General features: G+C 44.4%; 1 protein-coding gene and 1 non-coding gene across 3 annotated transcripts in view; one reads left to right on the top strand and one right to left on the bottom strand.

Moving 5' to 3' along the window:
- SLC4A8 (solute carrier family 4 member 8) overlaps positions 1-26,813 on the top strand; it is a 79,839-nt gene that overhangs the window by 37,529 nt on the left and 15,497 nt on the right. For both annotated transcript variants that reach the window (XM_045829126.1, XM_045829127.1), the window contains 10 exons: positions 5,831-6,005; positions 6,615-6,748; positions 7,496-7,741; positions 11,683-11,788; positions 12,404-12,565; positions 14,415-14,528; positions 17,225-17,386; positions 18,189-18,440; positions 23,858-23,926; positions 25,061-25,234. In XM_045829126.1, the coding sequence (XP_045685082.1) occupies positions 5,831-6,005; positions 6,615-6,748; positions 7,496-7,741; positions 11,683-11,788; positions 12,404-12,565; positions 14,415-14,528; positions 17,225-17,386; positions 18,189-18,440; positions 23,858-23,926; positions 25,061-25,234 (1,594 nt within the window). The remainder of the gene's footprint in view (positions 1-5,830; positions 6,006-6,614; positions 6,749-7,495; positions 7,742-11,682; positions 11,789-12,403; positions 12,566-14,414; positions 14,529-17,224; positions 17,387-18,188; positions 18,441-23,857; positions 23,927-25,060; positions 25,235-26,813) is intronic.
- On the bottom strand, positions 19,204-19,329 carry LOC123813155. Its single transcript, XR_006784665.1, has one exon. It is a non-coding gene; the product is annotated as a U6atac minor spliceosomal RNA (small nuclear RNA).

Here is a 26,813-nt window from a genome sequence, read left to right as displayed (position 1 = left end):
GTGTCACAACTTTGAGCTCTGTCCCCTGCCCACCTGCCACCCAACTCTCAACCCCCTGTGACAGCTCTTATTATACTTTATTATTGCTTGGTTCATTGTCTTTCCTTCTAGAATGTTTGCTACGTAACGGCAGGGACCCCATTATATTACTAGCACCCAGCATAGTGCCCTGCACAGAGTAGGTACTCAATAACGAACGAATGAATGTATGCTTTTAGAAGAATGCCTGCTCAGTGACATGAATGGATTAAGTATGGATAAATATTGAGTGGTTATTTTAAGAAACTCCCTTAGGGTAGGAAAATAGGTACCATTTTAGGTATGTGTCTCAGAATGGGTAATCTACTCTTCTAGACCAAGATTTTGAGAGGTGATGTCCGAGAAGGAGGTTCACTGTGTGTGGTAGGTGCAGGAAGCAGGTTCCCAGACTAGGCGGTTTTGTTTGCCAGGTGGGAAGGTGGTAAAGCGGATGATATTTTGGGTTGATCTCAGAAGAAGGTGGAGACTGTGGTCCTGGCTCTGTGAGCTGTGCTTGTTTCGGAATGACCTGCTGCCGGGCAGAGATTCTCAGGGCAAGACTCAGACGTGGAAAGAAGCTTTTAACATTTTCTACTCTCTTGCTTTCACTTTATTTTATTCTTCCTTGCCCAAGATATTTTTCTTTTGAATTGTGAAGAGCCATTTACTTTCCCATTATTGGAAATTCAGGGAGAGGAGGTGAGGGAGAATGAGGAGCAGGAGAGAATGACACTTCACTGCCGTGTCCCAACAGGGGAGCTGTCTCCTGGCTGGAAGAATGTATTGAGGATGGAGAAGGGTAAGCAGGTTCTGGGGAGGGATCACTGGGGCAAGGAGGAGCCCTTTGGTGGAAGGGGTCACTGAAAAGAGGGAGCAACCTTTAAGAGTAGGTTTAACATTCTTTTTTAAGTGGGCAGAAGTCCAAATTTGGTGGGGAGGTCTGGTATTGAGAGCTGGTTCAAGGGAAGCATCTGTCCTTAGAGTAGGTTTCGGGATTGTGAGACTGTCCTAGAGGGGCTGGTGTTGATTTTTCTTTGTTTGTTTGTTTTTAGGTGGTGGTATTTAAGGGGAAGGGCCTTGGGGTATGGATTTGATAGTGTTTCAGAGTTATGATGTATCTTTTGAATATAAAGGGTGTTGACACCCCAGCACTTAGAATTTGAAAGTATAAGAAATACGGGCATCAAGGTTTCCTCCAAACAGATCACCCATGCAGTGGGGAGACTTCAGGTTTCTGTTAGTGTCAGAGCGAGGGGAGTGAACTAGGCCCAGGCCTTTTGAGGGGGAGGTCACTTATAATCGATTTCATATGGGGGTTTAGGAGACTATTAGATTGGATTTCAGTAGTTACAGAATCTCAGAAATGGCACCTGACATCCCAAAAGAAAATCCCATATAGCTAGGACCATCACATGTTTACACACCAACCCCAAATTACTTTAATCACAAAATCAAATGGGGTTTGGGGAATTCTCCCACACCATGCTGTAACTTCTGGAATTGGCAGAGCTGAAAGAGGAAGGGTCATCTGGGCTCAGAGCTAGTTTTGCCTGGTGTGGGAGATGCTTTCTCTTCCTGAGCTCCTGCAGTTTTCCTCAGGGCCCTTTGTAAAAGACTTCAAGACACTTGGCCTTCCTCCCGTGTAACCTTTTCAGCCAGGTGACTTAATGCCTGTATCAGGGACTATAGTTCCATGCCAGCTCTGGCCCCATAATTTTAATTTACGTAGGGGGTGAGTGTGAGCCTTCCTCTGAACATGGACATCCTGGAGCTTCCCGGACCCTCCTGGGTTGAACAGACTAAACCTGCCTTGGCCTGGGTTTTGTAATTCCTCACACCATTAGTTATGTTTCTTTGAGGTGATGCAGCACCTGGGGCAAAACTTGGAGACTTAGGGGATGGCACCCTTGTTGGATGGAGGAGTGTTTGAAGGTGTGGGAGTGCAGCCAGACTCTAAGACAGAGAGAAAGGAGACCGAGGTGAGCACAGGACTCCGAGCTTTGTGTTATCTGATCCCTGAGCCAGGGCTCAGGCAGCACCTTAGAGCTCCCTGATGTTGACGGAGGCAGTGACACCTGTGCATTTTTGCACAGAACAGAAGGAAAGTCTGATTAGACTGCTCCTAGGCCAGATACTTCACAGCAGAGAAGAGACTCCGGAAAGGGGGTTTCCAAGGTGGATTTATGTACTTAATTGTGGATGCCACTTTTGGGAAGGGTTAATAAAAAAAGAATCAGGACCTACTATCTCGATGATCCCCACTACCCCCGCACTTCATACAGGTTTCTTCCAAAGCACACCAGACAAATGGATGGCTGTCCTGTCCCTAAAGCCCCCCATTCCCCCGCTTGCCCCAGAGAAGGGCTCCTTAAAGTCAGTGCTTCAGAGCCTAGTGACCCCCTACACAGGTACGTCCTTTCTTACATTGAGCTTAAATTCATATTTATGTAAGCCTGCCCCCTGCCCCTGTCAATTTGAACATTAAGGGCCGTGTTGAAAGGTAAGAGAAGTCTAAAATCTGGGCAGGGGGAAGCATCCATGTCTGATTAATATCTGTGGTAGATGTGTGATTATGGTCTGATTTTATTAATGAGTGAGTGAGGTATGTGGTTGACTCCATAAACAGTGTTCACAAATTATTTTATTAATTTGTAGTTATGCCATCAATAAAAGCCTCAGATCTTTTCTCTCCCATTTTAATTACTGATAGGCAGACGGATGTCCTCCCTTTCTACGGCTTCTCATAAATCCATTTCACATAAATCTTCTGTCTGTTACTCACAGACACTCCTCCCTAAGGGCCGCTCCTGCGTCCAGGGGCCTACCAATCACATCAGCGCCTCAGGCTGCCTCAGTGGGGTGAGGCTCATTACTGCAGGAGGAGGTTCTTCTCTCAGAATAATACATACCCTTCAGAGGAAGGTCGCTGGTGATTGAGAGGTGATATTCACGTGGTACTAAGATGCTGTGTTGGCTAAGGACCCAGAAACACTAGAGTCTTGCCCCAGACTAATTGCTGCTGCCTGTAAGTTTCTTAAGGGGCTATTTACCCATAGAAGAAAGCAAGAAAAAATATTTTATTACAAACTGAAACCTTGGTCCCAAACCCTGAGGTGGATCTCTTTCTTGTGCTCTAGGTTAAACTCTGTAGACAGCTCCTTCCTTAGCCAGGTGTGCCAGGCAGGCTGACACCGAAGCAGGTCACCAGGCTGGCTCTGCTTCTCTCCCCTAAGCCCAGTCCGGACTGGGATGTTACTGCTGTAAGTTGAGAAAGGGTGGATCACAACTCTGCCCACCCAAGCCAGAGGAAAATAGCAAGCGGGTATCATCATACAGTGTCTGCCCCATGTCCACCACACACTCACTGCACCTCACCAGAGGAGAGAGGATGGAGAAGGCTTGCTGTGCCTTCTGTCCTGGCACACAGGTCCCAGACCTTGTGGTACACCTCCGGGCTCCTGAAAAGAGGAAGGCAGGCAGGCAGGCAGGCAGGCAGGGAGGGAGGGAGGGAGGGAGGGGTAGAGAAAGGAAAGAGAAGGAAGGAAGGAATGAAAGACTGGCCGAACCTCCTTTCATGAGAGAGATTTTTTTAAAGCTTTTTATTATAGGAAATTTCAAACATATAAAAAAGAAGAAAGAATAGTATAATGAACCCCACCATGTGCCCACCAACAATTATCAACATTTTGCTGGCTTCGCTTTACCACTTAATTGTTTTGTTTTATGTTTTCTAGATTATTTTAAACCAAATCACCAGTAGCATGCCATTTTACTTGTAACTACTTCAGTATGTATCTTCGTTTGGTAAGGACACTTTTAAAAACAACTATTGTGCCATTATTAAATCTAACAAAATTAACAACAATTCTTTTTTTCAATACTTTTAAAACTCCTCACCTGAGGATATGTTTATTGATTTTTTTTAGAGAGAGAAAAAGGGAAAGAGCGAGAAACATCAATGTGAGAAACATCGATTGGTTGCCTCCCATATGTACCCTGACTGGGGATTGAACTTACAACCTAGGCATGTGCCCTGACTGGGAATAGAACTTGCCACCTTTTGGTGTACAAGACAATACTCTAGCCAATTGAGCTACCCAGTCAGGGTGACAGTAATTCTTTAAATTTTATATTGATCAGTCCATATGCAACTTTTTGTGATTGTCTTAGTAACATCTTTTTAGAGTTAATTTGTTTGACATAGGATCCAATCAAGGTTTGCATTTGGTTATTATGTTTCCATTCTCTCGCAGCACTCACTCCTTTTTGTCTATCCCATTGATTTATAGAAGAAACCAGGCATTGTCCTGTAGAATGCTGAATGGCTCTTTTTTCATTCACCTAACAACTTTTACCGTGGTACAGTTACTCCCCTCTTAGAAGTGACTCAGTGTGGGAACGCTGCTAATCCTGGGTGTGGGATACCTTGCACTTGATCTGTCTCAGCACAGAGGAGTCCTCAAGTCCTGCCCCCAGGTCCTGTTCATCCTGACTCCTGATTAGCCCCTGAATCTGTTCACCTCTCCCCACCCCCATCCAGCACCTCTGGCCTCGCCCCATGTTCCATTCCTTACATCCACACCGTGATCCTTCCAGAATGCAGGTTTAATTATGTTGCCCCTGTGTACTATCCTTCAGTGACTTGACATGCCATTAGGATAAAGTTCTAATTCCTTAAAACAGTTTCCAAGGTTTTTTGTGCCTCATCTTTTCTAGCTGCTCTACCCTTGGCTGTAGGTTTTTGTCTCTCACACTGTCTTGTCCAGCCATATCTCTTTCAGCACCTCGAACCTGCCGTGTGCTCTCGCCTCTAGGTTTCTTCCATGCTAGCCCCTCTTCCTCAGCAGGCTAACTCCTGGGCCACTCTTTGAGTCCCTGCTGAAATGCCCCTCCCTATTCTGTGCTTCCTGTCTCCTGCACTGGCCCTTTGGTCCCAGAGAGAAGGGCTGTGTGTGCCTTGCTCACTGCTGCTTCTCCAGGACCTGGCACAGTGCCTGGCACAAAGTACCTGCCACTGCTTGTCAACTGCATGAATGAATTATTATGCTCATTTCTCAAGAGTAAGGTGCATAGTTGTTCAGAGTAGGAAAGTGCATGTGAAAGAGGCACATTTTCTAGAAAGATGTAATGAAACTAACAGTTTTAATACCTTGAATTGGTTTTGCACCTTTCCTCCTAACAGCTCAGAGCTTGAAGTTTGAAGCTAATACTTAATTCATATTAAGTTTTTGGAACTTTCTATTGAATGGGTAATATGCACACCTAAATGAATTCTCATGCTTTGGCTAATCATTCAAATTCATGCTCTTGGTTGCAAATAGAATCTTTGCTGATCCCAGGCATATCTCTTGTACTTGGGAGTCAAGTTGAAGCCAAAATATTATCTTAGTACAGAGCACATTTGAAGTGCTTTTATTTTTTTATTTTTAAAAAATATTTTATTTAGCCCTGGCTGGTGTGGCTCAGTAGATTGAGTGCTGGCCTGCAAACCAAAGGGTTGCTGATTTGATTCCCATTCAGTGCGCATGCCTGGGTTGTGGGCCAGATACCCAGTAGGGGGCATGCAAGAGGCAATCAATGCATGAGAAACATTAGTTGGTTGCCTCTCACATGAGCCCAACCTGGGAACACAGTCCACAACCCAGGCATATACCTGACTGGGAATTGAACTGGCGACTTTTTGCTTTGTGGGACAATGCTCAACCAACTGAGCCACGCCAGTCAGGGCTTGGACTGCTTTTAAATGTGTGCTGTTGTTATGCTCCTGCAAAAGTGGGACTGTGCCAGAGGCCTGTCTGCCATGTGTTCACAGGCTATTTGGGGGCTTGGTGCTGGACATCAAGCGGAAGGCCCCCTGGTACTGGAGCGACTACCGGGATGCGCTCAGCTTACAGTGTTTGGCCTCCTTCCTGTTCCTGTACTGTGCCTGCATGTCACCTGTCATCACCTTTGGGGGATTACTTGGAGAAGCCACAGAAGGACGCATAGTAAGAACTTTTAACCACTCCTAATGTCCCAATGAAGACTTAAAACATTGGGATGGCAGCCGAGTTCTCTGGGGGAGAAGTTCCCTGGGCTGGGACTATGGAGACTGGGATCTTTCTATTGAATTGCTATGGTATTCTGACTACTATGGTACCACACAGCGACTCAGTTCTTCCTTTAGAGCAGATGCACTTCTGCTTGAATCTCAATTTCAGCAGCTGATTGTCCAGTTGAATTGCCCATTGCTACAAGGATGGGAAATGATATATTAATGTCATTTGAAAATAAGATTTAAGGTGATTCTGTATGACATCTCTTAGTGTGAATGGTATCAGTGTGCTTTCTCTCTATATATTTAAATAGTGGCTTGAGTCACTGCAGAACAGGACTTCATTAAGGAACCATATGTGGATGGATTTGGGCTTCTGAGTTATCAAAGTGATGCCATTTACAGGAGTATTAGACAGTGTGTACACATCCCTCTTGTTGAGATGAAACACAAGCAAATAACTTGTCAGGGCGCATGTGAGAGCTAAGGCAGGAATGTACATAAGCCCACAGTACTCATTACAGATGGGCTGTGGGGTCAGTGATGTTTTTTCCCCTCTCAGAGTGCGATCGAGTCCTTGTTCGGCGCCTCCATGACTGGGATCGCCTACTCCTTGTTTGCGGGACAGGCTCTCACCATCCTGGGAAGCACGGGGCCAGTGCTTGTGTTTGAAAAGATCTTGTTCAAATTCTGCAAGTAAGACATCTGTTTTTCTGAAAACTCTGACTGGCTGTGTTGTGCTATTGGGGTTGAATGCCAGGGTCCCAGCTGAGTGTATGCAGGCAAATATTGTTCTGGCTGGCAAAAGCCGGAAGACAGAACATCGTTTGGTGTGGGGCTCTGCCTCCAGGCGGTACCATACCTAAAACAGCAGATCTCCCCGTCTTAAAGAGCTTTATTAGTGTCCCTGAGCCACGATTGAAATCCTGACTTTTTATCTTTTAGAAAACTCACCTTAACTAATTCACACTCCTCCATTTCCATTTCAAGTCAGTTTTTAATTTGGCCTACTTACCCTTTCATATTTTGGTTGCTGGTGGTGCGTGCTCAGCGATGCCCTCATCTCTCTACTTTTCCCAGAACTGATTTTTTAATAGACCTTTTTCATTCTGTAGTAGAAATAGGAGCACAAAGAACAAGGGCCAGCCAGCTCTTTTTTCTTAACTGCAAGAATGCGATCTTGATCACGCTGGGCAGTAATGGCAGAAATGTGTGAGGGGCAGTTCTCCACTTTCTGTGTCCTTGTTTAGCAAATGCCACCCGTGGAGCAAATCTTTGTCACAGGTGTCCCAGGGCAGCATTGCAAAGTGGAGTGCAGTCAGAATTGGGGAGAACTGGGTTGTAATACTGGTGTAGGTATTAAGACATGAAGTCACATTTTTGACCCTTTGTCTCTTACTGCCACCCATCCATGTTTTTTGATGAACCCTGGTCTTGTTTCAGAGACTACGCTCTTTCATACCTCTCCTTGCGTGCTTGCATTGGACTGTGGACTGCCTTCCTATGCATTGTCCTTGTGGCAACCGATGCCAGTTCCCTTGTCTGCTACATTACCCGCTTCACTGAAGAAGCATTTGCCTCCCTCATTTGCATTATTTTCATCTATGAAGCAATAGAAAAGCTGATTCACCTGGCAGAGACCTACCCCATCCATATGCATAGCCAGCTGGACCACCTTAGCCTGTATTAGTAAGTATGCTTTCTGCTGATCTTTGTTTGTTTGTTTGTTTGTTTGTTTATATTGAGCAAATGGCCTGAGTTTAATGGTTGATATAGTGTGCCAGGCAGTGCTTACAGCTTCTGATAAGGATCTGTCTTGGCCCTCTGGGGAGCAGAGCTCAGATATGGATGTGGAGACTTCGGGGGCTGCCAAAGGAGAACAGTCAAAATTGATGACAGAGTGAATGGACTGAGAGTGAAACTCAGATGGGACTTGAGAAATGCTTCCCAAACATGTCTTGTGGTTCCAGGCATTGAGACAAAAATAGGCTGCCGATATAGCAGGGGGAATTCAGCTTAGTTGTTGGGAAGAACTTCATTTTGTAAGGACTTGTGAGACCCTGGGACCATTTACCAAGATATTTATCTAGAAATCTATTTATTTCAACTAAAGAGACTGTTTTCTTCACATGTTCAACATAGTTTGGATCAACTGGAAAAAAACCACAGTATTTGTCTGTGTTTTCAGCCATCAGAGAGTCTGGTCCTGTACAACATATCTTCTCCAGAATAGGACTCTCCAAATTGTGACTAAAGACCCTCATCCTTTAGCCCAGTACCTCGAGTTCCAGCCCATCTCGCTGTGCAGCTCTGATGCAGAGGGGCTGGTGGTGAGGTGGCCGGTTTCAGCCTGAAACAACCTGAGCAGAAAGAGCACACCGCGTGGAGGTGTCTGCTAGCCAGCCACAGACACACCTCTGTAGACCCCGATTATCATTGTTCGTCGGCCCCCCAAGTCAGAATTCATACAGAATTAATCAGGATTAAAAAATTGTGTTATTACAAAATGACAGCTGTTAGAGAACATGCTCCCTGAAATCTGGCGGATTGCCAGCTGGCATTGGCGAAAGGTTCGTTCTTTGACCTTTGCTATTATTTATTTCATTTATTTATTTAGCAAATATTTGTTGAGCATCTACTGTGTGCCAGCACTGTTTTAGGCCCTGGAAACACGGTGATGAACATGACAGATGAAGGATCTGTCCTCATGAGGCTTATGTGCAGTGGGAGAAGACCTATAAAACTATCCAACCCTGGATGGAGAAGACTTTTGATCTGAATACTGTTAATACTTTGGTAATAAAGCTCAAACGATACTTTTCTTAGTTGCATTCCACTGTCAGTCCATATGGAGCTGATGTGAAGCTAGAACTCTTTGAGTCTTTTATGTTATAAAAGACAAAAATTATTTTATATTAATGTGTATGGAACTGATTTTTTTATTTAAAAGCTTTTATTTATTTATTTATTTATTTTTAGAGAGAGGGGAAGGGAAAGAGAAAGAGAGGGAAAGAAACATCAATGTGTGGTTGCCTCTCACGCGCCCCACTGGGACCTGGTCTGCAACCCAGGCATGTGCCCTGACTGGGAATCAACCTGCGACCCTTTGGTTCGCAGCCCACACTCAATCCACTGAGCCACATCAGCCAGGGCTGGAACTGATTTTTTAATAGATACTCTTTTTAGAGCAGTTTTAGGTTCACAGCAAAGTTGAGTGGGAAGTACAGAGTTCCCATGTACCCCCGCCCCCCATGTGTACAGCTTCCCCACTATCAACACCCCACACTGGAGTGGCGCGCTTGTTGTAATAAGGGAACTGCATGGACACGTCATTGTCACCCAGAGTCCAGAGTTTACGTTAGGTTTTGCTCTTGGTGCTGTGCATTCTGTGGGTTTTGATGAATGTATAAGGACACATGCATCATTATAGTATCCTGCAGAGTAGTTTCACTGCCCTGAAAATCCTCTGTGCTTTGCCTGCTTATCCTGCCCCACCATCCCAACCCCTGGCAAGCACTGATCTTATACCGACTCCATAGTTGTGCCTTTTCTATGCCATATAGTTGGAGCACCAGTATTTAATATTTGGCTTTCAGATTGGCTTCATTCATTTAATAATATGCACTTACAGGTCCTCTATGTGTTTTGGCTCGAGAGTTAATTTCTTTTTATTTATTTATATTTTTAAAATTCATTATTCTTTAAACTAATTTATTGGGATAATATTTGTTAATAATTATATATTTCTTTTTCCCTCTTTTTTTACAATGCTTCTTTTTTTAATTTTAATTGTTGTTCAAATACAGTTTTCTGCTTTTCCTCCCATCCCAGCCCATTCCCCCAGTCCTCCCCACCTTCCTCCCGTTTCTACTCCCCCCTTGTTTTTGTCCCTGTGTCCTTTCTACTTGTTCCTGCAAACCCTTCCCCTTTTCCCCTGAAATTCCCTCCCCTCTGGTCCCTGTCAGCCTGTCCTCTGTTTCAGTGTCTTTAGTTATATTTTGCTCATTTGTTTGTTTTGTACAATGCTTCTTAAAACACACTTTTTTTATTTTTTTTCAGTGTGTATTTTTTCTTTAATGTGTTGTGAATTCATCAAATATAACCACTTAGGATTGTTTTTACTACCTCTACTAGTATGGACATGTAAATTTGCGGACATTATTTTGAATGTACAGAGTCTCCTTCAGGCAACACACTCACGTGTTTCAGGCCACTGTGACAGGCCACCCGCACGCTGCGTGCGTGCTCACCGCCCGGAGCCTAGTCTCCTTTCGCCACCACATTCAGGGTGGAGCTAAAGTAGGTTTGCAGCTGTGAGCACACAAAACACAGTTTATTCTTGTGCTGTTATTTTTAAATTATTATTTTCCTTAAGACCAACTATTAACCTGCTTTTGCCCCACCCTTTATTTGACTCCCTTAACCCTCTTCATTCACCCCCACTCTTGTCTTTTCCTGGTAACCCCCATACTGTTCTCTGTGCCTGTGAGTTTGTTTGTTCATTTGTTGCTTTCTGTCATGTATCCCACCTACGAGTGAAATCATATGGTGCTTCCTGTCTGACTTATGTCACTTAGCATAATTCTCTCAAGATCAATCCACGTGGTCACAAATGACAGTTTTTCATCCTTTCTTATGGCTGAGTAATATTCCGTTGTATACACACACCACATCTTCTTTATCCAGTCATGCGTTGAAGGACCCTTAGGTTTATCCTTCTTAGTGCTGAATGACAGTCTGTCAAGCAGAGATACTGCAGTACGTCCATCCACCAGCTGCAGGATGTCTCTGTTGCTTCCAAGTTTAGAACTGATTTTTTAACCTCAATGTAAGACTTTATAGCTTTCCTTATTACTTTTAATTTTGTTGATTTCCTCCTATTTTAGGAACTGTTGAGATATTTTTGAATTTTAGTTCTGTTCATGCTATATCCTTGGAAGGTATGCTCATTAAGTTCACAGATGAAACTAACTTGGCGGGAATGGTTATGTTGGCTGAGTATATGGGGAGCCTGTTCAGGTGTGAAGCATGCTGGGACTGGGAGGCAGTGTGGTGGCCAGTGGGACAGGTCTGGTCTGGTTTAGATGGAAGAAGAGGCCTGGGAAGGCAGCGAATGGCCAAGGCAGTGGATTGTCAGGGATGACGCAGTGTCAGGAGGAGCTTACATAAAAATTCCAGGAGACTCTGAATTTTAGAGCAAGAATGTGGCAGGGTTTACTAAGGAGCAAGATGTCCAGGTTTACAGGAAGCTGCTTGGAGCTTAATGGGGTATCTTGTCTTCCTTCCTATGTAGCTTGAGTTTCATGAGACAAGCCTAAGAGATAGAAACTGAGTAAGAAACCACTAAGGCTCATTCTGGGTGCATCAGATACTAAGCTTGGCTGTCAGTACAATTTAATCCAAGACCCGCACCCTGATTTGAGTCCATCTTTGTCAATGACTGACTGAAAAATCAGGGTGTGGTTGGGTCCACAGATGGGCCCCAACCCAGAGGACTGACCTCAGGGATCTGAAGTGGGTACACGAGAAGCAAGGCAGGCTTTGATGGTGGAACCTTTAGCCCAGTCATAGCTAAATGTATTTAATCGAATAGTTGGCTGCTTACCTCAGGAAACTTTCTTCCCTCTCAGCTGTAGGTGCACTGTCCCAGAGAATCCAAACAACCACACACTGCAGTATTGGAAGGACCGCAACATTGTGACAGCAGAAGTCCACTGGGCTAACCTGACCGTTACTGTAAGTCTGCGAGCGGCCCGTCAGTCAAGCTTTGGGACTGCAGGAGTGAGGGGTCTTCTCGGTAGAAGTGGGTAACCCATTAACAAGCACTGCATTTATAGAAATAGAGCTTTTCTATTTTTACTTTTTAACCATTCTTACTGACTTTTTTCCCTTTCGAAATTCCCTTGTACATAAAGAGAAAGATTATCTCCCTTTTTTCTCCTTCATGCAATAGCGACACCCTACCTAGTGAGCCTGCACTCAGGATATGTGGGGATGAAAGCAGGCAGGGCTGGAGGCAGATCCAGGTTTTATGGAGCTTGAAGAACACTCCAATTAGTTACGTCCTCTGTAATGACTGCTAGGGCCCTCCCAGAATCTTGTGTTTGCTGGAGATGGTGCTGGTTTCATTTTAAGAGTGCCTTAGTTGGGACCTAAGTGGTTACCCTACCTGGAAGGGGACTGTGCACGCCAGGGCCCCACAACTGCGTGAAGCCTCATGCTGCTGGCAGCTTGTGCTCTCCAGCAGCCTAGGGGTGGGGGTGGTGGTGACAGTGAGCGGTGGGCTCAAAGGCAGCAGCTAGTCACTCCCTCCTGCCTGCTGTTCGTAACCCGGAGTGTTTGTTCCCCCAGGAATGCCAGGAAATGCATGGAGAGTTCACAGGGTCCGCGTGCAGCCACCATGGACCCTACACTCCCGACGTGCTCTTCTGGTCCTGCATTCTCTTCTTTACCACCTTCATCCTCTCGAGCACCTTAAAGACATTTAAGACAAGCCGCTACTTCCCAACTAGAGTAGGTAGCATGCTCATGCATTCCTTTTGTGTTAGAATTCTAATATAACAGAGCCTGTTCTCAGCCTCCATGCTGCTCGAGGAGTAGAGTGGCAGGTGGAGAGCCCTAATGTCCCGAGGAGCCACACGGTCACGTCTCTTCTGCTGAGGTCCAGCAGACCTTTCCACGGGTGTGTGGTGCGGGATGAGGAGTTGACACATAAATGCTCTTTAATTTAAAAGGGCTAGGTGTGTTTAAGGTGGAGTAGTAGTCTCTACAAGTTATTAAATTTCATTTCTAGAATGCTATTCAGTTTTATTTACAGAATGCAATAGCTACAGCTGGCTCCTTAATGTAGTTAATTCGGATGATCACTTCAGATATGTAGGGGACCCCAAAGTCTCCTCCCAGGGATGGTGCTTGTAACAGCTTATGAAATCACCAGTCACATTGACTCTAGGAGCGAAGATGCTCCTGACCTGGTTTGCATGCTGTTTGAAGCCTCCGTAACCTTTCCCTGTTGCAGGTGGCACTGGCTGTTGTAACCGGTTATGGTAGGGCAGAATTATAGGCCAAGTGTGAAGTATCTGAAAGGGCCATTGCTTTGAAAAGGAGCTCGAACCAGGAGGAAATGGTTTTCAATCAAGCCCATTTGCAGAGCAGAATATATGAATGGGTAGCATGCTCAGTTGATTGGATATTCACTGTACACACACACATGACTAACCACATTCTTAGACTTCATTCAGCCTACGCAGCAGTTAAGGGAGGCACCTACTAAATAAGCTCCAGGTCATTGTTTGTAGTCTGCTAGATAGTGAACAAGTGGCAATTGTGTACTGATTGCTTGCCCAGGTCTGGGTTAAGTGCTGTGGGGGATGCAAAACAAGTTTACAACTCGGTGTCTGCCATTGGATAGGGAGGGGAAACGTGAAACAACCAGGTCCACTTGAGACAGTAGGAAGGAGTTGGATGCCAGCCTGGGATGTAAGCGCCATAGGAGTTCAGAGGAGAGAAGAGCCGCTGGGCTCCAGGACAGTCAGATGGGCAGCATGGTGGGGACAGCTACATGTTCAGGGAATTTATGTAACATTCAGAGGAGAACTGACAAAACCAGGGAGTGGGAGCTAGGAAGCTCAGCTTTCAAAGGAAAGCAGTCAGGTTCAGGTGTTACTGATGCTAACCATGTCTGAAATGCAGTTTGCTCTATCTCTGTTGGAAGTTCAGGTTAAGGCAGGCACTGAGCATTTGAGAGGCATTGTATTTTATTAAAGCTACACTAAAGTATATAGTGGGATAGTCCTCTGAGGAACAAATTGGTGATAGGTGCTATGGAGAAAAATGGTGCAGGAAAGGAGTATAGGAAATGCTGGGGTGGAGGGTGGCGACCAATTGTGAGTAGGGTCATCAGAGAAGATCTTAATGGAGGAGATATCTGAGTGAGGCTGAAGGAGGTAAGGGAGTTACCCAGGAGATTGCTGGAGAAAAAATATTTGAGGTGGAGGGATGAGCAAGTACAAAGACCCTAAGGTTGGAGTGGGTCTGGTGTGTTTAGGAAACGACAGAGTGAGTGAGTGGGAGAGCATTAGGAGCTGGGGTCGGAGAGGCGATGGTACTGGTGTGTGTGGGCCTCATAGGCCAGCAAGCCTTTTGGGGTTTTTTAATCAGTGAAATGAGGAACCATCGCAGGGTTTTGGTGGAGGTATTAACTTGGGTGTGCTAACATATTCTTTTGTTTAAATACGCTTGTATTAATTCAAGTATAAAATTAAAGCATTCTTCTGAGGATTTTTAAAACTTTTACAGTGTTAAATTATTTTCTACTCCATGCAACCTACTCAAACACTTTTCTAATCCTTTTGCATGCCAGGTACGCTCCATGGTGAGTGACTTTGCTGTTTTCCTCACAATCTTCACAATGGTGATTATTGATTTTTTGATTGGAGTCCCATCACCAAAGCTTCAAGTTCCCAGCGTGTTCAAGGTAAGCAGATCTCAGGGTACTTGGCACCCTCATGTAATTCCATAGAATCTGGTCCTGAGGTAATTTCCAAGGCCTCTTTCCACATCCTAAATCGCAAGTTTCGCAGTCCTCCAAATCCGGACCTTACTCTTCGTAACTTACTTTTCAGAAAAGCAAACTCTTCAGGCTTGGCTATGTTCAAGTCAGCAAGGAGCAAACCTAAGTTCATATAACAAGCAAAAAGTATTACTTGTTATCATAGTGCCACTTAACTGGTTTTATTGTTAAGGTTTAAAACAATGGAATATGCACATTTGCATAAAGGCATACCAGTTACTGTGGAAATGTGGGTCTCTGGCACAAGTCTGGTTATCAGCACTTTCACTGAGCACCAGCTGTTTGAGGGAAGGGTGAGAAAGCCGGATGTTGGACCTGGGCCCCTGCCTGAAAGGATCTTGCCAGCTGAGGAGGTGAGCTTCTTGAGGGGCCTTGTCCAGAGTCTGGGGCTCCTGCCAGAGTAACCACAGCATCTCTTCAACCCTATTTCATTGTTTGCATAACTTTCCCTAATCACTAATATTTTTCCAAAAACCTATGTAAAACATAAAATAAATGATCACTGTGTGGTATTTCCGATCTAATTCTGCTTGGAGGCACTAACTGAGTAAACAGAAAAGATGGAAAAGCTGGGCTCAGCTACACGGATCCTCACAGGGTGGGGAGGAGAGAAAAGCTGGCTATGCGCAGTGACTAGGGGGGTGTTCAGAAAATGAGAGGATGGGAGAGGCTGGGAAGGGAGAAAAGACAGGAGTAAAGGCAAGCTGGGACTTGCAAGTGGCCTTTGTCTTCCCTTTCTCTCTCTCAACCTGAAGGAGACTTGAAAATTTTGTATTTTATTTTGGTAAATTTGCTGAAATGCCACCAGTTAGAAACTTATGAATTAAAAAAAAAACACCCGCTTTAAAAATGTAATGCCTCCAAGACCGTGTCATTCCCATCTTTGTGTGAGTGAGTGCACACTCAGCTCTCTCTCTGATACCAGCTCAGGGCAGCCCTGCAGGAGGAATGGGTTTTGTGTAAAGTAAGGAATTTGAGAGCATTAAGCGGTCCTTGAAGTGGATCCCTGATGGGTAGGCTTAAGACAGAAGGCATTGAATTTCTGAAACATCTGGGAAGGAGGTGTCTGGGACAGGGGAGAAAGATGAGAAAGGGAAATGGGAGAACGTCATAGAAAACGTTTTCTGGCTGGCCTTGCTTCTAGGGAGCAGAGAAGAAATTTTCTTCCTGTGCCCTTCCCTGCTACTCCACATGGCTCCAGTGACTGAGCCCCAGCCTGCAGGCCAGTGCCCTTACTAACGGCTTACTGTAGGTCAGGGTTTAGTAAGGTTTTGTGTTGGCCTGACAGTTTGCTTACCACTGAGAACATTATTATTAAGGAGAGTCTATAAACTTTCAGAACTCAACCCGTTCATAATTTGGGACTTGCCGATATTATTGAAGAGTCTTTGAACCCTAGAGTCATGACCAGCATGGAACCAAGTACTTTGGACATAACAGTCTTTACTTGGTTTGTTGAGTTTGGGTCAATTCTGGGCCCATATGTGTTCCTCGCCTTTTATCCTCCATCATTACTTGCCAAACAAGGTGAACTTTTCTTCCTCAGGGTGCTTTCGAAGGGGAGGCAGAGGTTCAGGATCCAGCAGAGTCTGGGTATGTGATGAATGCCCAAACAAGATTTAGGAACAGCGTGGTCTAACAGGGGCATCGGGAGGGTCCTGGATCCAACAAGTCCCCAGGGTCCACACTCTTAAGTTCCTCTCTTAAGTCCCAAGTGCCCAGGCCTCTGTTGCAGTGATGAGGGGAGAAGGACCCTAAATCAATACAAGCTGAGCCCATGAGATTCCGTGCACCTGCCTCTACTTTGCCTTTACTTGCTCTGTAGACACACCTTACATGGAGGAAGAGAGTCAAAGTTATTTATATTTATCTTTAGAAGTTATTAAATTATATTGGACAATAAATTTTGTTGTTAATTACATTTTACTTGAGCTAATGTTGAGATTAAGTTGCTTTCTCTGTACATAGGGGTTTGGGGAGTAGGGGAGGAAGTGAAGAATTAATGAATGTTTCATAAAAAGTTGATAATTGAGCATCGACTCTGAGCAAGGTTGTGGGTTTCCCAACAAGTTGCTGTGCACTGCAGTGCTGCAGAGCAGAGCACAGTGGTGGGCTAGTTCCTGGAGTGTGCGTGAGGAGCAGAGGGGAGTTTTCTGAAATATTAAACAGTATAGAGTAATTATATTGAGTGGAGTGCTTTGGTAGAAAGGAAAAATTAAAGATCCAAGAGTGCGACGAAGTGAAAGTTAGATGTTCTTAAGGTCTTAAGTAAGCGTGAGATTGGGGAGCCAGATGCCGACTTGGACAGGCTGGCTCTGGATGGAGTCAGGCAGAATGCCCGGAGTGAAACTGGAGGTGAGGAAGCACATGCGTGTGCAGGAGAAGATAGGTGGGCGAGGGAAATGCGTGGAAGTCTGTCTTTCAAGTACACAGCGTGCACACTGAAAAGAAAGAGTTGCTGTGTTCCATGGCTTTTTTTTTTAAGGATTCTCATTCAGGAATAAAAAGAATTGTGGATATTGTGATTCAGTTTGATCTGTTTTGCCCAAATGATTATAGTTAGCTTAAAATACACAAAGAAACCTTGCTTTTTCCCTTAGCCAACAAGGGATGATCGCGGGTGGATTATTAGCCCCATTGGCCCCAATCCCTGGTGGACTGTGATAGCCGCGGTCATCCCGGCGCTGCTCTGCACTATCCTAATATTCATGGACCAGCAGATCACCGCCGTCATCATCAACAGGAAGGAGCACAAGCTCAAGGTAACAAGAAGTTCTGACCTGGAAAGACTGATGGCATCCTGTTACATTTGTAAAAAGCTTAGGGTAAATCCATTTAGACCAGGAACTGTAGACCCCGGATAAAAGGAGTCATGGAAAGAGCCCAAAGAGGTTTCTACGGTTTCCCAGTTCCTACAGTAGAACACGATGGTATGACACAAACAAAGCTTGGGCTCCATTAGTCTCCCGTCAGACCTGTGGGGAAGGGAGCAGGCAGAGTTCCTAGTGGTCCTTACACAGTCACATACTCTGGGTCAGGCTTATCTTCCTGAGGTTCAGGTCAGGGCTTGGGCCACTGTGTCCTAGAGGCCAGTAGTCTCCCATTGCTGTCCACTGCTGGGGCTTCCAGACTAAACTGTGAGCCCACGGGTCCTACAGAGGTAGGGAGGTTCCAGTACATGTACTATTGAGCGGCTCCATGCCTTCATCCCTGTCCTTTCCTTACTTAGGAAACATGCAGATTTGGCAAGGATCTAGAAGTGTGTTGTAAGAACCTAGTAAGGACATTTATCTTCAACCCCTATAGTGTCTACCATCTAGAATGGTTAAGATGTGGCTTGATTGCTGGTTACTCTGCCAAGAATGGATCGATCTTTGAATGTGGGAGACTCAGAGTGAGCTCTGGGGGCACTTGAATAAAGAATGGATGTTGGCATGCTTTGGCCAGGCTAAGGTTTCCCTTTTTCCTCTCTGTTCCCTCCAAACAAGGGGTGGGGGGCTGGAATACTCTTAGCTCACTGTTCTATGCCTTACCGATGGTGACAGACACCGTGTTTCCCCACAGAAAGGCTGTGGTTACCACCTGGACCTGCTAATGGTGGCCATCATGCTGGGCGTCTGCTCCATCATGGGCCTGCCCTGGTTTGTGGCTGCAACGGTCCTGTCCATCACACATGTGAACAGCCTCAAACTGGAGTCCGAGTGCTCCGCTCCTGGAGAACAGCCCAAGTTTTTGGGCATCCGAGAACAGAGAGTGACAGGCCTTATGATTTTTGTGCTGATGGGCTGCTCAGTCTTCATGACGGCTATATTAAAGGTAATCAATCATTCATTTACTCGTTAGGTGATATATGGAGTGCCTGCTTTGAAAATAAGGAAGAGCTTATTCAAGTGGCATAAGACAGATAAGATGTATTAAAAAGTTAATTAAGAAAATAAGCATAATAATTAGAGAATATAACTGATAAAAGAAATATATAGTTGTCCACGGTGCTGTAAAGAATTAAGGGGCACCATCTTGGTTAGTGTGGATGGAGAAGTCCTCTCTAAAGGGCTGGTGTCTGAGATGAGATGGAGCCAGCTGTGCCGTGGGCAGTGGGAGATGGCAGGGGGAAGGCAGAAAAGCAGCCTAGAGAGGCCCTGGGGTGGGAAGGGTGATACATGTTCTAGGAAACATCTGGGCCATGTGACTCAAGGATGCTGGGTAAAGACAAAACACGGTGAGGTGAGACTGAAGGGTGAGCGGGGTGCATCCTGCAGGGCCTTGTTGACAATGATAAAGGTAGCCTTTGGAGGTTTTTAACTGGAGAGGGACACAGTCCACTTAGTGTTTTAAAAAGATCACTCTGGCTGATGATTAGAGACTAAGTTTTAAGGTTGGGTTAAAAATAGAAGCAGAGAGACCAGTGAGGCTATTACAGGCAAGAGGCAATGGTGGCTTGGTTAAGGGAGCTGGTAGTAGGGATGGATAAAGACCATGTCTTCTGTATATTTTGAAGGCAAATCCAAAGGTCTTGGTAGGTATCGAATGGGGTGAGGAAAATGGAAAAGTCAAAATGCCTGCTAGGTTTCTCATTTGACCACATGGGTGGAGAGCGATGGCATTCAAGGAGGTGACAATGCCTTGACCATATGCATGGTGTTAGGCCCCAGAGCCTCTTCCATCCTTATCAAGAGGAGTGCTAAACTCTCCTTTCATACAACACTGAGAGTGACGTCATCTAAGACAGAGAAGACTGCATGAAGGAGGAAGTGATTTCGTGAGGGGTGAGGGCTGTGGTCAGATTTTGAGTGCGATATTCAGGAAGCATCTGAGTGAAGAGGCTAGAGGAGGGTTATGGACTAAAATTGTAAATGTGGGGGTCAATAGCACATGGGTGGTATTGAAAGCCAAGGGAGTTGATTAGATCGCTCAGAAACAGAATCTGAGGAGCTCCATAGGTAGAAGGTGGATAGAGGAGAAGACAGCAACAGAGATGCTGAAGGAGCTGCCAGAGGTGGGAGGGAAACCAGGAGGGTGTGGTATCAGGGAAGCCATGCAAGTGGCCTATATCAGGTAGGAGGGATTGGGCAGAAACTATGTAAAGGATGAAGACTAAACAAAGGCCATTGGACTTGGCCACATGGAGGCCTAACGTGACCTGGAAAGGGCAGATACAGTAGAAAAGCAGGGCAGAAGCTGAGTTACAGGGGGCTGAAGAGTAAGTAGCAGGTGAGGAAGTTAAGAGTGTGAGCAGGCAGCTCTTTCAAGAGACTTATCTGTGAAGTAGAATAGAAAAATGGGCAGTGGCTGGTGTGAGATTTGGGGTTAAAAGGGGTATTTTGGAAAGATGGAAGATAAACAGAAGAAAAAAATTGTGTATGTGGGTGGAAGGCCTGCATCTGAGATAAGGAAGGCCCTGTGGCCGTGGCCCCAGCCCCAGCCATCTGGACCACTTATCTCCCTTGCCTCCAGTCCCCCTCTTTTTGGTGAATCTTTGAACACCCCATCCTGTACTACAAACGCTATTTAAGGGTGAGGATTGAGAAGGATGGAAAAGGATTCTGCACTGTATTCCTGTCCCCTTCCTTCCCACTCAATCTCGCCACCTCTCCTCATTCCCCTCACCCACTTCCACTCGCTGTCCCCAGCCCTGCCCTGTCCCTCATCTGGTCTAGGTGCCCGCGGGAGAGCCCAAAGATTGCTGCTCCTCCAGGACTGTAGCCACCAAGTTATGGCGATGGGCGTGGCCCGGCCTTCCTATAGCTCTCTCAGAAGGGTTCTTCAGAAAACCCTTCAGTAGTTCTACAAACCAAGTTCGTGCCAAATTGAGATGTCTACTCACTCTAGAGCTGGAACAACATAAAATCCCATGGGGATTTTCTACTTCTGAGAGGGATTATGTTTGGGAACATTCTTTACCTCCAGAATAAAAGCAAGTTGAGTTTAGTCTTTTTAAAATATATTTTTATTTATCAATTTTTGAGAGGAGGAGAAAGAGATAGAGATTGATTAACTGATTTGTTTTTCCAGTTATTTGTGTAGTCATTGGTTGATTCTTGTATGTGCCCTGACTGGGATAGACCCCGCAACCTTGGTTTATCACGACAGTGTTCTAACCAACTCAGCTACCTGGCCAGGGCGAGTTTAGTCTTCAGCTGTGAGACTTCCCTTGTCTTGGTTCTATACGTCTCATTTTCTTAACTCATAGAGATGGTCTAAAAATTACCTGGATTAATAAATGTGATCTGAGAGGTGTGTATGTGTATACTTAAGTGCAATATAATAATGTTAATATTTCTCCCCAATCATTCCTTCTATGATAAGACACTGTACCTCTCCACTCTTGCCCTCAAGGCTTATTAGCAAAAAAGGAAACTTTTAAAGTCCATGTTAAAATGCGTCAAATCCCTGAGGAGATGATTGTGTGATTACAAAATGTTTAAAAGGTGCCTGTTTTAACTCAATTGAAAAGTGGGCGTAAGACCTGAATAGACACCTCTCCAAAGAGGACATACAGGTGGCCAATAAACATATTAAAAAATGCTCGACGTCATTAATCATCAGAGAAATGCAAGTCAAAACCACAATGAAATACCACCTTCCACCTGTCAGAAAACTGTCATAATTAAGTCAACAAACAACAAGTGCTGGCGAGGATGTGGACGGAAGGAACCGTCGTGCACTGTTGGTGGGGATGCAGACCAGTGCAGCCACCATGGAAAACAGTGTGGAGGTTCCTGAAAAAATTAAAAATGGAACTGCCTTATGATCCAGGGATTCCACTTCTGGGTATATATCCAAAGAAAGCCAAAACGCTAATTTGGAAGAATATATGCACCCCATGCTCACTGCAGCATCATTTACAATGTAGAAGCCGAGACATAGAAGCAACCCAAGTGCCCACTGATAGACAAGTGGATAAAGCAGCTGTGGTGCCTGTATACAGTGGAACACCACTCAGCCATGTAAAGGAATGAAATCTTACTGGTTGCAACAGCGTGGGTAGACTTAGGGAATATTATGCTAAGTGAAATAAGCCAAAGACAAATACCATATGATCTCACTTATATGTGGACAAAACAACAAAACAAATGAACAAACAAAACAGAAACAGACTTATACATAAATTAACAAACTGATGGGGGCAGCGGGGAGGGGTGTTGGGGGACAGGGTAAAACAGGTGTTGGGATTAAGAAGGACTAATTGGTAGGTACAAAACAGGCATGAGGATGTAAGATAAAGTATAGGGAACATAGTTAATAATATTGTAATAACTATCTATGGTGCCAGGTGGGCACTTAAATGATCAGAGGGAACACTTTGTAACCTATATGAACGTCTACCTGCTGTCTTATACACCTGAAACTAATACAAAGTGTTGAATGCAAACTGTAATCAAAAAATAAAATGAGGTATCGGTTTTGTAAAAGAGGGACATGTGTGTCCAGTAATGAACTGTCAGAAAGAGAAACTGAGAAAACAACCCAAGTGTCCATCAACAGATGAGTGGATAAAAAAGTGGTGGTGCAATAGAATGTTACTCAGCCATAAAAACAAATGAAATCTTACTATTTGCGACAACATGGATGGACATAGAGGATATTATGCTAAGGAAAATAAGTCAGAAAAAGACTAAACAATGTGATTTTGCTTATATATAAAATCTAAAGAACAAAATAAGCAAGCAAACAAAACAGAAGTAGACTCATAGATACAGAGAACAAACTGAGGGTTGCCAGATGGGAGAAAGGTTGAGGGGCTGGGAGAAAAAGGTACAGGGATTAGGGGTGTCCAACCTTTTGGTTTCTCTGGGCCACACTGGAGGAAGAAGAGTTATTTTGGGCCACACATTAAATACACAAACACTAATGAAAACTGATGAGCAAGAAAACCCTTTTAAGTAAATTTATGATTTTGTGTTGGACCTCATTCATAGCCACTGCTGGCCTGCGTGTGGCCCATGGGTTGGACACTCCTGGGAGATGTGCTAAATGACAGTTACAAAACAGTTACAGGGATCTAGGGTACAGCACAGGGGATATAGTCAATAATGTTGTAATAACCATGTATGGTGCTGGGTGGGTACTAGACTTATTGGGGGATCACCTCATAAATTACATAATTGTCTAACCACTATGCTGTGCATCTGAGACAAATATAAAATAATATTGAGGCCAGGCTTGTGTAGCTCAATGGATTGAGCGCAGACTTGTGAACCAAAGGGTTTGCTGGTTCAATTCCCAGTCAGAGCACATGCCTGGGTTGTGGGCCAGGTCCCCAGTAGGGAGCGTGCAGGAGGCAACCAATTGATGTTTCTCTTTCCTCTTTTTCTCCTTCCCTTCCCCTCTCTCTAAAAATAAATGAATAAAATCTTTTAAAAATAATAAAATAAAATAAAATAATATTGAATGCTAGCTATAATTGAAGAATAACATTTAAAAAATGAAAAAAAAATACACCTTTCTTCTCTTGCTAGTAAAAAAAGGGTGTGTGTGTGTGTGTGTGTGTGTGTGTATCCCCACAGAGGAGGAAGAGCCAGATAGGGGTAAAACATGAAGCCTGTGATTTAACTAGGACCAGATCACACTTACGTGTAATCATTTCATTTTAGAGCAAAATGATTTTTATCATACTGTTTTGCTTCTACTTCTGAATCATGAAAAGGCAGCAGAAACTAATACAATGTTTTAAAGATTTTTTTAAAAGATTTTATTTACTTATTTTTAGAGGGGAAGGAAGGGAGAAAGAGAGAAACATCAATGTGTGGTTGCCTCTCACGTGGCCCCCACTGGGGATGTGGCCTGCAACCCAGGCATGTGCCCTGACTGGGAATCGAACCTGCGATGCTTTGGTTCACAGCCCATGCTCAATCCACTGAGCTACGCCAGCCAGGGCAGAAACTAATACAATGTTTATGATGTGATTTTGTGAGTTCCATCTTTTTTTATTTTAAAAAAATTATTTATTTTTAGAGAAAGGAGAAGGACAGGAGAGAAACATTAATGTGTGAGAGAAATATCGATTGGCTGCCTCTTGCACACTCCCAAGGGGAGGCCTGGCCTGCAACCCAGGCATGGACTTGACCAGGAATCAAACCTGCGACCTCCCACTTTGGTGGGACAAAGATTAACCTACTGAGCCATGCCAGTCAGGGTGTGACTTCCTTCTTGGAGATGTAGAAGTTGTTATAGTCTCAAGTGTGTTGATACCAAGTGTGATGATCTCTGGTCTTTCTGCCCTTTGCCTTCAGTTCATCCCGATGCCGGTGCTCTACGGGGTCTTCCTCTACATGGGAGTGTCTTCACTGCAGGGGATTCAGGTACTGCAATGCCCAGCCAGGGCAGTGTCTTCTCCCTGTGAGCATGCTTGTCTCGTCCTGCCTGGGGTGGGACCACTCTAGCACAAGCTAGTTCTTGAGAAACCTTTTCCTAGTCTTGCTGGTTAAGCTATTTTAGACGTTTGTTTGGACATTGGGCAAATATAGCCATGTTGGCATAAGGTTACAGGGACTTACAGGGTAGCCTGCCTCAATGTTATGGTTCCAGCCATTTGTTATTTTTTTCAACAATTTATTAGACACATTAAATACTAGGTGCTTCGTCAGATGCTGATAATCTTAGATGTGAAATGTTGGTCAAGAACCAGACTGGCTTCCACACAGGGGAGGTGCTAGTTTTAGTGCCAGGCTAGAGTGTGAGAGAGGGGCCCTAACTGGGGTGTGTTGGTGAAGAGATCGGGGAGCAGTGGGAGCTGCTCCAGGGAAGCCCGTGGTACTTTCTGGCACACTCTGCTGTTTCCCATCTACCAGCCCGGTACTCTGAGTCCTTTGAACAGAGAAACTCAGGAGCTCGTCACTGATTACTTGGGTACCCCAGATGATATCAAGACTTAGCAGCTTCTACTGTTGATGGCTGGTTCCTCTTTGTTTTTGTGGAATGTCCAGTGGCCATCCTTGTACACCAAGTTGTAATGTGACTCTGGATGGCTCATTTAATCTCTTTAGGCCTGTTTTTCATTTTATAGAAGGAAGGTCATATTTTCTGTCTCTGGAATGTTATGAGGTTTCATCTTATGTTTTTACTATAAATATTGATGAGAATCTCCAAACTCTTTAATAACCAGGAAGAGATTTGGTTTTGATAACAGAAAGATACAATTGCCTTATTTTATTTTCAACAATCCCTAAGAAAGAGCTCTCTCAGGAGCCACAGTGTGGGATAGAAAAGAGAAATTTCAACCTAGAATTTAAAAAGATGAATTTTAAAAGTGACTTGTCTCTTACCAACCTTTGCCAAATTACCTGTTCTCTCTGAGACGCAGTCTGCATTTCTGTCTAGTGGAAGTGGTGTTGCCCGCCTTTCAGAGCGGGTGATGTGAGAGACACAAAGGGACCCAACAAGTTTCTGACCCAGAGAAACTTCCTGAAAATAAGTTTCCAGTCCCCTTCTTTCAGTTCTTTGATCGTCTGAAGCTCTTTGGGATGCCTGCGAAGCACCAGCCAGATTTCATTTACCTTCGGCACGTGCCGCTACGCAAAGTGCACCTCTTCACCCTCATCCAGCTGACCTGCCTTGTGCTGCTCTGGGTCATCAAGGCATCTCCAGCTGCCATCGTCTTCCCAATGATGGTGAGTTTTAAAAAATTATTATATTTTAAATTGTGGTAAAATATACATAACATAAAATTTACCATCTTAACAATTTTTTAAAGGTTTTATTTATTTATTTTTATAGAGGGGAAGGGAGGGAGAAAGAGAGGGAGAGAAACATTGATGTGTGGTTGCCTCTTGTGCGCCCTCTACTGGGGACCTGGCCCTCAACCCAGGTATGTGTCCTGACAGGGGATCAAACTGTGACGGTTTGGTTCACAGGCTGGTGCTCAATCCACTGAGCCACATCAGCCAGGGTCCATCTTAACCATTTTTAAGTGTATAGTTCAGTGGCATTAAGTGCATATATATTGCCCTCATCCATCTCCAGAACTTTTTTACCTTGTAAAACTGAAGCTCTGTACCTGTTAAACAGTAACTCCCCATTCCCTCCTCTCACCTGCCCCTGGAAACCCCCTTAACCCCCTTCTACTTTCTGACTGTGAATTTGACTGCTCTAGGCTCCTCATGTGAGTGGAATCTTGTAGTATTTGTCCTTTTGTGATTTGCTTATTTTGCTTAGCAAAATATCTTCAGGGTTCACCCATGTTGTAATATGTGTCAGAATTTCCTTCCTTCCTTTCTAAATGATGAATAATATTCCATTATCTATATAAACCACAGTTCGTGTATTCATTTATTGATAGGCACTTGAATTCTTACACCTTTTGGCCATCGAGACTAATGCTTTGACTGTGAGTAGTGGCAACAGGAAACAAATGCCTGTTTGTGTCCCTGCCTTCAGTTCTTTTGGGTAAATACCAAGAAGTGGGATTTCCAGGTCATATACTTCCATTTTTAATTTTTTGAGGACCTGTTATACTGGCTTTCATAGTGGTTGCACCATTTTATATTTTTACATTTCTACCAGCAGTGCACAGCATTCCAATTTCTCCACATCTTTGCCAACACTTATTTTCTGGTGGGTTTTTTTTGTTTGTTTGTTTGTTTATAGCCATCCTAGTGGGTACGAAATGGTATCTCATTCTGGCTTTGATTTCCATATCCCTAATGGTGAGTGATGTTGAGCATCTTTTCATGTGCTTATTGACTATTATGGGCTATTTGTATATCTTCTTTGGAGAAATGTCTATTCAAGTCCTTTGCCCATTTTAAAATCGGGTTGATTTTTTTTGTTGTTGGGTTTTAGTTCTTTATAAAGTCTGGATATTGATCCCTGACTGATGAGGAAGTTTTGTTTTTGGTTGGGATTGTAGGACCAGTGTTGTTTGGGGGACCTCGAGGGGTAGGTACATGTGTGTAGCAGGTTGCCACGTTTGTTTTCAAGGCTGCCAGTCTGCCTGTCCCTTCTTCCTCCCTTGCTCCCCACCCCTGACTTCTTTTGCTAATCATCTGATGAGGAAAGGATTCTTCATGTTTGCAATAATTTGCATATTACTTCAAAGCATTAGAGTTCTAATTTAGAACTTACTGCAATCAGAAGTGCTGAAAATGGCAGAAATGCACTGTTTTGAGCCGCTGGGAGAGAGAAAGAGGCCGCTCCAGCACTGAGTGACTGGGACATTCTGACCTCCTTTCTAGCGGGAAGGAGACTAGG

The sequence above is a fragment of the Phyllostomus hastatus genome, unplaced genomic scaffold (assembly GCF_019186645.2).
Source record: "Phyllostomus hastatus isolate PE091 unplaced genomic scaffold, TTU_PhHast_1.1 phas_scaffold_93, whole genome shotgun sequence".
Lineage (NCBI taxonomy): Eukaryota > Metazoa > Chordata > Mammalia > Chiroptera > Phyllostomidae > Phyllostomus > Phyllostomus hastatus.
This window is presented reverse-complemented; position numbering and strand designations above follow the sequence as displayed.